The following is a 15,809-nucleotide window of genomic DNA, read 5'->3' on the forward strand; positions in this document are numbered from 1 at the left end:
TTTTTTTTTTTTAAAATAATAATTATAACCTTCATCACACAAACAAATTTATTTATTGTGTTTGCTTGTTTTTAATAAAAATATGTTTGCTTAAACAAAGTCGTTTTTTCCAGATTGATATTTGGAGTAGTGGTCAGTTATTCTTGCTATTGAGTTCAAAGGTAAAATTTCAAGAAAGGTACAGAGGACCAATTTTGAATGTCCTAAAAAATCCTACTCTCTATATGCTATCATAAATTGATTGTGTACAAAAATAGTTTTGAATTGATTTCACATTTTGGATTATATGACTCACTGATTTGAAAAAGTTATATTTAAAATTTTTATAAAACACATATCCCAATAATACAAGGACAATGAAAATGTCTGAAACTTCCTGTATACGCTTTTTATTTTACTGTTTTTATCAGTTACAGTAGTAAAAGGTAAGAACTGTAACTCCTTATGTTGGTATGAAATGTGGGTGCCTCAGTCATTCTCTTTTTTCTGTGAGATATCCTGTTTGCATGAATGATTATTTCCCTTAAAAGTCTTGTTTATTCCACTGTCTGATTCTGTTAATGTCAGTCAAAATGGCTCTGATATGGAATCCATATAACACAGACTAACCTATTCTTTGATGATTGCAAAATAGATCAGCTAAGTGGACTCGCATTTCTATTATAAATTTATTTTTATTTAAACATACGCCCATTTATTACAAGGTATATGCTAGTTGCATATCTATAATTATTTACAGATGAACATTTTATAAGCACATAACATTTTATAAGCACATAGCTATTATCCAAACCTAAGTACAGAGACAAACACTAGCTACATTTTCTTACTTGATTTCAGCAAAAGTAACGGAATTTTTGAAAATTTCTTTCATGAAATGATTGTGGTACATCTTTGTTAATTTTGGCAATATTTCCTCTTGGTTGGATCAGTTACTGGAAGATTATAAAAAGTGGAGGTTAGAATAAGGCACCTGACACTCTTCTGTTATATTATACTAGATTAAAAATGTTTCATGTAATAAAAATTACTCTTATAACTGGTATTTTTTAATTTTCATTTCATATCATAGGAGATGTTTGAAGAGAGCAGTCAATTAATGTGAAAAATTACACTTAATTATTGAAATATTTTTTAGGACATCAGAAACTTAATTATAACCTGGATAGTTTTTTCATCCTTGAATGTCTTCTCTGGTTTTGCGGGAATAGAAATGGGAAAAGCTACACATGCATTCTGTAGGAGAAGGAGAAAAATTGAAAAGGAAAATAATCTACATTTTCCAAGTCCAAATTTTTAATTCAGATTTCTCTCCCTTGGAAGTGGGACCTTACCTTCTATTTTAAACTCAGGTATGATTTCCTTAAAAAATGCTTTTCATTTTTCTGCTAGATGTTTTACTACGGTATCTTACATGCAATAAACAGTATTTAATTAATTACTTACCTACTATGAGACTGAAAATCATATGTTTATATAATTTATACTTACATAGTGTATGTATTGAGCTTATTTAATAGATACATTAATTTAGAACCCTTTGCTTTTCTGGGTTCATAAAGATTGTTATAGGGTCTCATTTATGGTTTGATGGGATAAATAGCACCTCAAGTGTCACAACTTTTTTCCCAGATCTGCCTTTTTAAGAATTTCAGATCTGTAAATGTAAAATGTTTTCCTTTATAACCTATCTTTCTTCTCCTCCACTTTGTGTTTAATTTGGTTGTCTGTTTTGTGACTTCTTTACCCTTCCCACCCCCAAGGGCATTTCAGAATGGATATGGGAAATTGAGAGCTTAATTTCTCCCTCCAGTGGTCGAAAATAATATCTTTATTCATACTTGTTTCTCTACTGCAAGGGATTCAAACTCTGCCTTGAAGCACCATGTGCTCCAGCCTCTAAGTAGAAACATAGTCATACCCAAAGTTGGAGGAGAGACGTCTTATTCTAGCATCCTCTGGACTTCCTCTCTTACTCTTTTCCGTATACTCTGTCTATATTTTCTTATTTTATCCTTTAAAGTGAACAGGGGGCCTGTGAGAAAAGTAGGTTCTTTTTGACTCAGAGTGAAAGTTTTCTGGAAGAAAAGGATGAAATAAAGTCCATGGTGGCCTTTTCATTTTATTTTGTTTATTGTTTTGGCGTTTGTGTTTGCTTGCTTGCTTTTTTTGTTTTGTGTTATTTGTTGGTTGGTTTTGGTTTTTTGGGTTTTTTTAGCTATTGCAGTCAGTTTTCTAGCTAGGTAAGTTTTATTCTATATGTTGCAGTTACTCAATATTATAATACTGACTTTTTCATATTAAATGCATAGATTCTGAAATGTATGCAGATAGTTTTTCCTCCTTCACATGTCTTTCTACTACAACTTTATCTCTGTACCAGAACAGAAATAACATGTGTGGTGATAATGTCATAAACCTTTTGCTCGTGGATGAATTCCAAATCTCTACAGAATATTTAGTATAAGTTGAGGCTGTTCTGGAAGTTCCTGGCATGTACAACAGTGATAAGCAAAATATGGCATCTCTCCTTTCCATATTGCGCTATTTTCACACATTAAGGCAAAGTTACAAAAGATAGTCCAACTCATCTAAAAGCTTGTTGTCACTCACAGAAGCAAATCCGTCTCCCATGTTCCTCTGAATCTGGCAGTGTTATCCTTCACTTCTTTTCCATTGGCTCTGGCACTCCGCAGGCATATCATTTTGTGGATATGCTTCCCTTTGATGACTGAATTGATGTGGGTTTATTTTGAAGCATTAGCTCTTCATCGGAGTGGTTAAATGAATTCACATCAAGAGAAGTGTGCAAATCACTGGAACTGGTGTGAAGTCAGTGTCAGAACTCTGGCAAAACTGGAAGGAGCAGGTTCCTCTCCTTTGATGTTTTGAAAGCTCCAAGATCTGCTAAAATGTACTGTATATTTTTATCCAGATTTAAGAAGATGAGGACAATAAACTATATTGTCACAATGTTCTAGCTGCTAGAGGCTAAAATATGTTCTATTTGTTTCTTTTTTTTTTTTTTTTGTTCTAGTTACTTTAAGGATCTAGGATGCTTTCAAGTACTCCCCAAGTTATAATTTTGATACATTTTGTTCTGACCAGTTTTTCTCCCCAAGAAGCAGGCAAATCTACACCCTAGAGATTTTTAAAGACTATTTGTATGGTAGTGGGATGTCTAGTTCTTCTTATCATTTGAAGTTCTTCTTGATATTTTTATATATTAAAATAAATTGACTGCTGTAGGAAAGATAATAATTTATAAAGTCTATTTCATTTCTGATGCTAAAAAAAAGTGGACAGTTATATAAGAAAAGTTTCATGCTAATAATGGATGATGGCAGTTTTTAGAAACTTGTTTTATAAAGAATATAATGATGATACCAGAACCTGATGAGTACTTTATTGTTTAGTTCAAAGCAGTTGTTCAATTTAAAATGTTCAGCCTTGACCTATGATCATTATTTTATAAAATAATAGATTGCATGAGCAGTTTTGCATTTTGACAGGGAAAAATTGTCATTTGACAAAAATAAATTAGTTCATAAATCATATGTCAATTTGTTAATGAATTTTTGAATAAAGTATAACATATTTTTATTACAATTTTCAGTGAGAGTAAAACTTGAACCCAGTCAACCACTTCTGCTCAATCTAGTTTCTTTTGTTTTATAAAGGCAAATTCTGTTTACTTATTTTAAACTGATTGAATATACATGTTAAAATTGTAGGAGTTACTCCTATTCATATTTTAGTTGGCATGCTTTTAAGGAAACCTTTACATTTCTTACTTTCTTCCTGATTCAGTGGGTAAGTGACTACTTCCTTGGAAGGAAAATCTACTAGGATGTTGCAGTTCAATCTTGCAATACTCTCAGCTGCAATTCAACATCTTTAATTACTTGTCAACATGTACACATGAATGCACACAAAGACACCCAAAAACTTAAACCCTAAAGAGATTCAAGCTTAATTGTCTATTATTCAGTAGAGAAGTGTTATCTCTTTCCAATACACTTCTGGGATTTAAAAAGTGTTTGTTCTGAATTGGCATGTAAGAAAGAACATTAAAGGTTGTACTGAGTTGACCTTGGCTGTCTGCCAGATGCCCACCAGCCACTCCATCACTCCCCTTCAAGAACAGGACAACAAGAGAAAATAAGATGGAAAAACTCCTGGGTCAAGATAAGTCCAGGAGATCACTTACCAAATTACTTTCTTGGTTTCAACTGGGATAGAATTAATTAACCCTATTCCAACCCAAGCCAGGACATAATCACAGGCAAAAATGACTCAATTTCAGGAAAATTATTTTAATTAATTGCCAATTATAAAGAGAGCAGGATGGTGAGAAATAAAGACATGAGCTAAAACATCTCCTCTCCATCCCTACCATTTTCTTCTCAGGCTCAACTTCATTTATCTCTCTACCTTCCCCTTCCCTGAGCAGCACCAAGGAGATGGGGAATGTGGAGTTGTGGTTAGTGCCTACCTATCTGCTGCCTCTTTTTGGTTACGCTTTTCCCTAGTCCAGCCTGTCCTCCATGGGCTTCAATAACTTCAGGCAATATCCATCTGATCTTGTGTGGCTAGAGAGGGCATACATGCTCTAGCATAGTTCTCCATGGGATGCAGGGGAATCTCTGCTATGTTGCCTGGAGCACTTGTCCTTCTCTGGTGTTGGTGTTCACAGGTCTGTTTTTCACTTTTTTCCTCAATGCTTGTGCAGCCTTTTACCCCTTCTTAAATATGTTTTCATAGTGATGCCACCAATTTTGTTGATGGACTCAGGTGCATTCTGCAGTGGGTCCACTGGAGTTGGCTGGAACTGTCTCTGTCCAGCACAGGGCAACTCCTGGCCTCTCCTCACAGAGCCTTCACCACTACTGAAACCTTGACACCTGCACCCAAAGCACGCATGAAATCTGTACATTACAGAGCCTCAGTTTAACTCACTGCCTAGATATTAATTGATTTCTTGAATCACAAGATTTTCATACCCTTCCTAAATCTCTAGCTGTTCCATCAGTGATATACTGCTTAACTCTGAATGTACTTATCAGTTACATGTTACATTTCTGAATGCTTTTAAACTTTTGGATTAATTAAAGAACTAGTTCAGTGAGGTAATTGAACTTCACCTTGCCAGTTTTAATTTGACACTTTTCAATCTGATTAATCGTTGTGAGTGTGTATTGAGTGAATGACTTGGTTGACATCATGAGTGATTGTGTGATCCAATCCACGAGAATTCTTTTGGAGCTTATTTGATCCTCATTTGAGTTAGCTACTATTGTTTCTGGACTTTTTAGCCTTGGACATTCTTGGAACTTGCTGTTAGGACATTGTCTGTTCTGCTCAAAGCTTAGAAAGGCATGGTTGCATGGGTTGGTGCATAGAATAAGGATGTGAGAAAAGGCCACAGCATTGAAAATCTGATAAGAAATTAGTTTTACTTTGGCAGTTAATAAAGCAGTCAGAAATATATAATCATGGAAATATTGTTGATGTTATCCATCAGGTTAGATGTAAGACTCACACATCTTCGGAAACTTAAATTCATATTCAGGATGTAAATAGTGTTCTTTTACTCTAAGAAACATTCAGGTGTACTAATTTTTTTTTTTTTTAAATGTGAGAGGGTTTTTTTTTTCCGTTCTTTGATCTAGCCAAGAAATAAAAGTTTAAGAAGTAACTCAGAAACCCCACCCCAAATGTATACTGGAAAATAAGGAAAGTAGTGTACCTTTGTGTGAATGTGGAATCATAGAATCATTGTGTTCTCTTGGGTCCTATTGCTGCTCACCACAGAGAAGAGATCAGTGCCTGCCCCTCCTCTTCCCCTCAGGAGGAAGTTGTAACTGCAATGAGGTCTCCCCTCAGTCTCCTCTTCTCCAGGCTGAACAGACCAAGCGACCTCAGCTGCTCCTCAGGCGGCTTCCCCTCAAGGCCACCTTTGGCCACTCTCAGCTTTATATTTTTGTTATATTATGGCACCCAAACTGCACATAGTACTTGAGGTGAGGCCGCACCAGTGCAGAGTGGGACAATCACCTCCTTCAACTGGCTAGCAATTCAGCGCTTGATGCACTTTGTACATCTACTTGATGTAGAAATGATCTTGTAAGATCTGTATAAAAATAAATAATGATAGTACTAACAAAGGTTTATAGCATTTTTTTATGTGGGAATAAGTTTGCTTTCACTGCTGTGATAATAAAGAGTAAAACTCACTATGAATTCTACAGTGAAATTTATCTTTCACCATCAGTTTAGCAGATTGACATATTAAACATCATACTTCTCAACTTTGGCAACCTCTATATTTCCTTAGTTTTGTCCTCTGAGATTTTTTCCCATCCTCTCTGCTGGAGGTTCTAGAATCACCTATTGCGGCCTTTCAGTACTTAAGGGAGGCTTATAGGAAAAATAGAGACAGACTATTATAGGCCTGCAGTGATACGACAAAGGTTAATGGTTTTAAACTAAAAGATGGTAGATTCAGGCTAGATATAATGAAGAAATATTTTACAGTGAGGGTCGTGAAACAGTGGATCAGGTTGCCCAGGGAGGTGGTAGATGCCCCATCCTTGGAGTTATTCAAGGCCAAGTAGGATGGGGTTCTGAGCAGCTGCATTTCTGGTTGAATATGTTTCTGCAGGGGACTTGGACTTAAAGGTGCCTCACAACCCAAAGCTTTCTAGGCTCCATGATTATATTTAAATTAAGGGCTGTGAAAAAGAACTGTCTCTCTACAGAGGTTAGGTCTTTTAAAACAAGCCCGAATACTGGTATCATATTCTTTGGACTGGTATCATATTCTTTTCTCCCTTTGCTGGGAGAACAGTGCTTTCTGACCTTGGTGTGTGTCATCGGAGTAAGCATGTTAGAATTGCAAGGTCCTCTCTCCTGTGATATTTGTGGTTGCTTAGGTCTGTTACTTAGATCATGTGACAGAGGCTGACAGAGTATGTCTCATGGACAGTTAAGGATTGGCCCTGAATGCCCAGAGAGGCTAGGCCATGTCTCTGCTTGTAGATTTAATTGTATAAATCCCTGAACAACCTGGACTGACCTCACACCTGCCCCTCCTTTGCTTGAGCAAGAGGTTGGAATAGACACCTCCCGAGGTCCTTCCAACCTGATTTATTCTGTTTTCTTGTGCTATGGAATGAATATTTTTGGATATCCAAGCAATCTGTTTACAGTAACTTTCACATGTATTTTTCATATTTTCAATATGAAAAAATTCCTTTTTATTTTTTGGGGAAGATTAATGCAATTTTGGTAAACTGCATGGGAAAACAATAACAGGAGTGAAAAAAATCTCCTTTCGCTTGTGGCATTCATGCTACTTTACAGTTGATACTGATAGAGTAAAAGATGCTAAAATGGTTAGAGCTGCATCTCAAGCATTAGGTTGTGGAATTTGATATAGAAATCCAACAGCATGAGATATACTTCAAACTGAATGACCTGTATGCCTTTGTGTGTGAAATATGAACTATCCAGTTTCCAAGAAGGAGCAGAAGCATTGCTTAATATGTTCTGGATCACTTTAAAGGTGCATGGTGTTATTCAAAAGCAATATATATGTAGTTAACAGTTGTACATAACTTTATGTTTTGAAATAAATTATTTAGTTGCTCTTTCATATACTTAAAAGCACCGGTGATGTTTGAATAATGTATTTAATGACACAGAAGACATTTTGTTTCATCAAAGATCTTGGTAGTGAAATATATAATTTAATGTTTGAAAGCATATTTCCTTGACTTTCCTAGCCTTTCTGTTGACTACCATTTATGGTTGACTGCTACTGCTACTTTAATAGTTTGCAGAGCTTTTGAAACTTTCTGCTGGTAGATGCTCAGTTTGCTCTTCAGAGATCAGAGAGGCTGTTGTGGTTTAACCCCAGCTGGCTAAAGTAAGCACCGCACATCCATTCCCTCACTCCCCCATCAGGGAGACAGGGAGGAGAAATAAAAGGGTAAAAGTGTGAAAACTCATAGGTTGAGACAAAGACAGATTAACAGAGAAAGCAAAAACTGCACATGCAAGCAAAACAAAAGAAGGAATTTACGGCTTCCCATGGGCAGGCGGGTGTTCCCACCTCCAGGAGAGCAAGGCCCCATCACACCTAACAGTGACTCGGGAAGACAAATGTCATCACTCCAAACATCTCCCCTTCCTTCATCTTCCCCAGCTTTGTATAATGAACATGATGCCATATGGTACGGGACCTCCTTTTGGTCATTTGGGGTCAGCTATCCCAGGTGTGTCTCCTCCAAACTTCATATTCACCCCCATTTCCCTCACCAGTGTGACAGCACAGGAGGCAGCAAAGGCCTTGGCTCAGGGTAAACACTGCTCAACAGCAACAAAAGCATCCCTGTATTATCAGTGCTGTTTTCAGTACAAATACAAAACATATTAGTCACTGTGAAGAGAATTAACTCCACCTCAGTCAAAACCAGCACAGATGCTTACATGTCTGATGAATTATTATGGAAGAGATATGGGCAAAAAAGACCACAGAACAGACTGAAGAGAAACAGATGTTAGATTTTACATTGCCATGTAAGAGGGCAGCTAAATATATGACAATCAAAATATGGGGTGTCAGATTGGATACACTGAGAATTCAAAATTCATACTTTGTTAAGTAATCACATCTTCTTTTTAATATCTCAGTATTGAAAATAAGAAAATGCCGTGAATTGTAGAAGTATGGGAATAGTATCCTCAGAACCAAATATTTGATGAATATTAGACAAATACAAAATTGTGTCTAGAAAAAAATACTGCAGAACCCTGTTATTTTGGTCAATTAGATGCTGATCATAACAAATGCAGTAGCAAATTAAGCGAGAAGATCATGATTTTATCTTAGAAAATTCAAATAAACAATGCCTTCTGCTGATGGTTTGTTTGGTTTTTTTGTTTATTTGTTAGGGTTTTATGTTTTTTTAATGAATTCATCAGCATGTGATCCAACAAAACCAAGCCCCAGGAGCACCTCACTGAGTATAGGATGTTTTTATTTGCCAAGTATTAAAAACGAGATAAATAATAACAGCATAAATAGTAGATACAGTGTTAATGGACATAACAAATGAAACAACTGGTAGTAGGATTATAGTTACCTTAACGGGAGAAATCCTCTGGTGATGCAGCTTCATTTGTTTATGTACTGTGGATTTCAAGAGTTCTATTCTCTGAGGTTTATCAATTTGCATATGTGTCACTGAACCCAAAATTTCATCATGGTAGGAAAAGAAAAATTACATTGATATTAGAAAAACAAAAAATATAATTAGAAATATTTCCTGTAAAGAGCTAACTATGGAATAATATTTCTGTTGTCTTCAGAAACTTTGGCTTTATCTGTGGGGAAGATTCTCAATGAATGTATAAAAAAGTTCATTTTGCATACTTTTATTTTATATTTGGCATGTTTCTTATTATGCATATTCCATCTTCTCCTAATGACATTAAGAATAAACAGTTCTTTGGAGATCAGACTAAAAGTGAGAATGGATGGGCTTTGACACTTTAATTTTACAGTCAAAGTTATGATTGGTTGACATGTCATGTTTTGCATTTTATACTTCTGCATTATTTTATATAAATTAGAGACAAACATTTCTTACACTTTTCAGATTAGACTAAAACTCTTCCTGCTGTAAAATTTCTACAAGCTAATCAAAAGTTTATTGTGATGAAGTGAAAGACTACTATTCACTTAAAATCTCTTTGTATACTATCCAATCCAAGCTAAAATCTTCTAGAGGAACTGTATTTTCTTTGGAAATCACTAACACACTTCAGAAAAGCTAGAATTTTGTGGACTTGAAAAAAAAAAGAAACTAACAGCAAAACAAAGAGCTGTTAAAATACATTTTTAAAAGTTACATATTTAAAGGAGTGATCAATGCTTTGTCAAGCAACAAATATCTAAGATCTACAGATAGTGAGGAAATCCAGTCATCTTCTTTACCACATCGCAATCTCAAGTAAACTATTTATCTAGGAGCACTTTTGTTTTACTAATTGAGATTGCTTTCCATAGTTTTAACTTTTTATGAAAAGATTGCTCTATTTTGATCCCGCAGCTGGGCACTGGTCTTTCCTTAAGGCCTGATGAGTTTAAAGTCCAGCATGCAGGTAATGTTCACTTGATATATGGTTTAAGATTTATCTCAAGAACCAAGGTAAAAGCGGAAAACAAATGATAGATCAAACTTCAGAAATTTCCAGTCAGGACTCTAAAAGCTTGAAAACCACAAATCTAAGATGATTTGTCATTTTAAAATGATTAAAAAAAGAGAGTGAAAGAAATGATAATGGAAATATTGTAATTACTCTTGGAGTCATAATCTTTTAAAATAAAAAAGGAAAACAGATCAACTGTAGGTGCCTTTTTTTTTGTGAATCTACAGCACGTGACAGAGTATAGTAACTCACAGGAGGAAGAAAAAGAGTGACACACTCTGTAAATTACATGTTTGAAAGAAAATAATTATGTCATTTTCAATAACTTACAAAACAAAAAAAATATTGCTACGGATTTTCATATAAATGCAAACATATCAGTATTTGAATTAATAGGGACAGAATATTAATAAATTCTTGCATCCATAAGACAGTGTTTTGTTTCAGACTCCATTTGACTTCTTCCATTACTGAAAAAAATAAATAAGGATGGAGTCAGAGAATACATATGACAGAGAATCCTTCAAAACTAGTCTCTCACCTGAAAACAGACATCCTTTAGTCACTTTATTTGTACATCCGGAAATTTTCTGCACTTGCATCCTGAGTAGTTAGAGACATCTGAGGACTCAAATAAAATCTGTCTTATTTTCCCAAGAATTCTTAACAAATAAAAATATAACAGTGAATATAACATTTATTATCACTAATCTACTTCCAATATTGCTAACACTCATACTTCAAGTAATTTTTTAAAAAAAATCCCATTGAAAATACAGTTAAAATTGTACAGAATCTTCCAAGAATCTACTTTCTCTGGTGGTATTCTCATGTTCTGATGTCCTTTTGGATCCTCAACTGCTTTGGTTTTCCTCGGGAGGATAAAGTGGCACCACAGGGTAGTTATGGCAAGCAACCTGTAGGATTAATTCTTTGCCGAAAAGTATGATGGTGATGATGGAGATTTTCTTCTCTGCAGTCTTGGGTCTACTTGGAGTAATTTAATGACATATCTCATATGACCTTTTCTCTGGCTCCAAGGTAATCCAGATTTCTGTTCTCCATTCTTACACTTCAAGGTGATTAGAAAAACCTTGCCAGATTCACGTTACTGAAACTACTTTACAAAGCATCATAACGCAACATGCAAATAATATCTAAATTTTGAATGTATATTGTGTCTCCAAATGACATGTCATCTTTATTTTCACTATATTTAAATACCGGAGTTTTAGAATTTCTGTAGACAAGTTTTTCAGGATGAACATCTGATCTTTCTACCATAGTAAAGCTAATAAATAAAAATATCTCTCAACCTTTTCCTGTACTCCCAGAATTGTCTGTAGTCTTGGACACACATAATGTATCCATTTGTTGTGGATGTTAGGTGCCTGACAAGCTTGTAAGACACTAGCAAGAACAAAGCAAACATAGTTATTAGTATGCAGTGTATTCATTTGCAAATTTTTATCTCTATTCTGTGTTTCATGATACTTTGTAGCTGAACTGCATCACCTCAATCAAATACTCAAGTAGAATGTCACAATTCAAAATTATTTTTTTAAAGAATTGAGACAGAAGGAATTGTGTTTTCTTCTCAGACTTCTGTTGACATTGTCTTTTAGCTCCCATGGTTTCTAGCTACATGAGCCAGTATCAATTACTTATAGGATCTCTTTATGAGGTCAGGGAACACTGAATGAACCAATCCACAAATCAAAAAGGGAAAGAAGGTTAGGACCAGGTGAATGAAAATCCCACCCAAAAATAGAATAAGAAAGTCCATCTGTCCTACTATAAATTTCTTCTTCCAAAGTGGTAGGCTATAAAGGAATGATTGAAGAGCGTAACATAAGATGTAGGCACATATAAAATCCCTAAGGGATCCTGCCTGGCCTCCATCTTTCCAGAAGTATAAGGATCTCATGTTGGTCTAATGTCATATCTACCAACTCTGAGCTGATGTTTCAAGTACCTCAGAGTGTCTAAAACTGCAATAGACAGTCTCCTGAATAAATCCATTAGATATTTTAAATTTTAAAAAAATTGATACAAATGGAATGAAATATACAAAGAGAAAGTAAGATGGAAAATTGCTGTAGATAAAAAAAAAACCCTCAGCTTCAATGGGAAATTTAAATTTTAAACATGTTTGGTATGCAGATGATATCAGTTTAAGGAGATGACTTCTTGTTTTTCATGTGTTCCACCTTTTTTTTTTTACTTTTATGGGGTACTCAGACATTTAGTTATGACTACCTTGTCATAACTAAAGTGGTAATCAGGCCTATGCACGTAAATTATCTTACTGGTATTTTGCTGCTTATCTGACATATCTGTGCTGCAGTTATGATGTGCTTGCTATGTTTCATTTTAATGGGCAGTGGAAACTATTCTAGCTAACATTGTAGAATTTAACATGCAAATGGGACTTAAGCTCTGAGGTCAATGCCTTGTACCCAATGAATATTACTCAAGTATTATTTCAGTTGTCTGAGTGAATTACATTACATTCCTTTCTGAAAATCTTTGGTGTTTTACTGAGTGATATTTGCATGTTAATTTTTTCTTAATTAAAAATTTTGATGAATTTTGCATCTACTAAACCAGGAGTAAAACCTCTGCATTTCTTCCTATCAATTTAAGTGTAGCAACCAAATTAAGGAAACAAGATTATCCTAAGTGCAGCATAATGATGGTTATAAAAGGCCCACCCATGAAAGCTAAATGGTATCAAATGGCTCTTATAATGATCTGTTTTTCATGAGGAGCTGTACTGTTTGCTGTGTTAGTAATATATGTGTTCAGTTTAAAAATCCCCTACCCATCTAAGCTGTGCATATGTACCACTCATAAAATTAAATACTTGGGGATAACTATGTATTTATTTTCTGCTGGATATGTGTTTATATCCACAAGTCTTTAAAAGTATTGAGTAGCTAAATAGACACCAGCAAGATCTACTGTGTGATGCAAGTTAAAGTTTTATTCAAATTATTGGTTTTGGTTTACATTAGATCAACTTATTTTGAAGTGTTGATACTTACCAATGGATTAATGTATTTTTTGGTTAATGACCAAGCTGTTGGGAAAATTGCATTGATACTGACTTATCAAAGAATTATGTATATGCCTGTTTGGGAGACGTGATCATTTGATTACTTTGTTTTACTGTTAGAAAACAAAATCTCATAATCAAATAAAAATACATTTCCATAATCCTAAATATTGTGTAAATATTTCTGCACCTTTTCATATTAACTGAAATTCTTTAATCTAGTCTTGGTTTAGTGACATAATTCATAAGATTACCAATGATAAAACAAGGAGTAGGTTTCTAGATGCACACACTGATGACTTGCTACATATAAAATATGTATATATACTTCTTTAGGGACCATTGCTTCTTTTGTTCATTGTTTTAAATTTTCTGGTTATGTGATATGAGTACTATTATAATTTGGCTTTCATACCTGTCATGACTGTAACCAGTGACATACATTGGCTATTGTATTGTGGTGGAGTTGTCATGTTTTGGTTTGTTTTTTTTTCCAAAGATTGCTTAAGATAAAACATCTATAGAATACCATTAATTTAGAATATCAAGGACACCAGGTAGATAGGCATCAAAGAACAATAAAAAACTTTTTAGGATCCCCACAGCAAATAAGTCTCATGGTAAATTACCAGTACAGTACATAGAACTCATCTAAAGGTATCTTAAATCTAAAAATAAATAAAACATTAAAGAAATGTTAATATTGCAATTACAATTTTTTTTTAGCAAATAATTTCCTGACCTTTTGAATTCTGGGCTTCTCATCACTCTATGTCCTTCACACTGATGAGATTAGAAATACTGATAATGGCAGGACATAACTCATCAGTTAATTTTCAATTTCAGAACAAGACTGAGACTGAATTTCAGTACAAGCAGCAACAAATGTATTAAAGCACCAGTAAACAGCATTGGTGTTTGTAATACTTCTATCAAGCAAAATTAAATATATATGCCATTTATTCCAATAAAAATATCAGAGTTTACATTTTTTTAAGGGTCCTCAGACCAACCTATGTAGCTATTTATATAGTTGTATTTAAAAAAAAAAAACAAACCAACACCAACCTAAAAAAATAACCCAAGAAAACAAACTAAACCAATCCCCTCAAATCCTAAACAAACAAAAGACCACAGAGAATTTGTTCTAAGAATGGAAAGGGAAAATGTAAATCTTGAGCAACCTGGACTAAACTGACTTTAAACCCACTTTGAACAGTAGGTTGAACTACTTGAGCTCCACAGGTCCCTTCCGATCTAAATTTTTCTGTAATTCTAAATTCAAAGTAAAAAGTACAATAAGGGACCATTTTCAAACACATCAAAATAATTTTATGTCAATCATTAATAAAATAATTCATCCTAATCTGCTACACAATCTTCCACACATGGCTAACTGGTCTCTAAAGATATGTCTAGATTTCACTGGTGAGTATATACAGCTAAATTCTTCAGCTTGTTCTTTAGGCAATTTCGACAGGTAAACACTATGGGCTGTTAGTCTAGTATGAACTCTGATGAGGTTGTTCTCCTAGACTTGAGGAAATTAAGTGTTAGCACATGTACATCAAATGAAAAGAATGTGTAGAAGTGAGTATCAGCAGAGCATATCAGCAGTGCTGAGTACACAAAGACTTTCCTTGCATCTGTGTCTCAAACATAGTGGTTTTAATAGAACAAAACAAAACCAAACATACAAACAACACCAAAACCACAAACTCTAACAACACCGCAATTCCTTGCAAGAGAGCTTTCTTTATGAATGTGTGATTTCATGATGATGTTCCTTGCATTTCCTCTGTCTTGAAATCAGAAATTTCTTCTCTGAGGCTAAAGTGCATAGTTTAAATAATATTAAATTCCCTCATTAAAGTGAATCATGATCCCCTTTCTTTCATCATATTACTGTGTAAAAGTTCAGCCCCTACAAATTTTAGCAGAGACTTGTGTAAAATATGCACTGCAATACAATTTTGAACATAACTCTAAGGAGTGTAAATTGTCTGGTGGTTTGTGATTTGCTTGCTTGTTTTATTTCTTTCATCTAGTGATAATCTGAACCATTTTTAAAGTTCAGTTTCTATATCTTACTGTCATCTGTATTAAATATGTTTTTTTCAAACTGATGTACCTTACCTGGTTCAGTGTCCATGAAAGACGGTCAAATTTAACATGAATGCCTCAATTACCATATAAAAATCATTTTTTCAAGTAATATAAACTATATATTTTTAAACCAGTTGTCCTTTTGATGATTGAATATTGTTTGAAAGCAACCTGTCGCACACATTTTTTTTCAGACAATTAACCATGAGTTGCACTTTTTTGTTTCTTAGGTTAACAGGATTTCATCTTCCTCCACCTGTGACAAGTACAAAATCTGTATTTTCACTTCGCTTGACAAGTGACTTTGCAGTTAGTGCTCATGGGTTTAAAGTGTACTATGAAGGTAAGACATTCTTAACAAAATATTCTGTACTTTTTTTTCTTTCTGAGCTCTATACATAACAAAACAAAACATCCCACAGAAATT

The 15,809-nt window shown here is 34.4% G+C and overlaps 1 protein-coding gene across 6 annotated transcripts in view; it reads left to right on the plus strand.

Annotated features, from left to right (window-relative positions):
* CSMD3 (CUB and Sushi multiple domains 3) overlaps nt 1-15,809 on the plus strand; it is a 610,641-nt gene that overhangs the window by 98,200 nt on the left and 496,632 nt on the right. For all 6 annotated transcript variants that reach the window (XM_027645674.1, XM_027645676.1, XM_027645678.1 and 3 more), the window contains exon 3: nt 15,613-15,725. In XM_027645674.1, the coding sequence (XP_027501475.1) occupies nt 15,613-15,725 (113 nt within the window). The remainder of the gene's footprint in view (nt 1-15,612; nt 15,726-15,809) is intronic.

This window comes from Corapipo altera, unplaced genomic scaffold, assembly GCF_003945725.1.
Source record: "Corapipo altera isolate COAL_440 unplaced genomic scaffold, ASM394572v1 51, whole genome shotgun sequence".
Taxonomy (NCBI): domain Eukaryota; kingdom Metazoa; phylum Chordata; class Aves; order Passeriformes; family Pipridae; genus Corapipo; species Corapipo altera.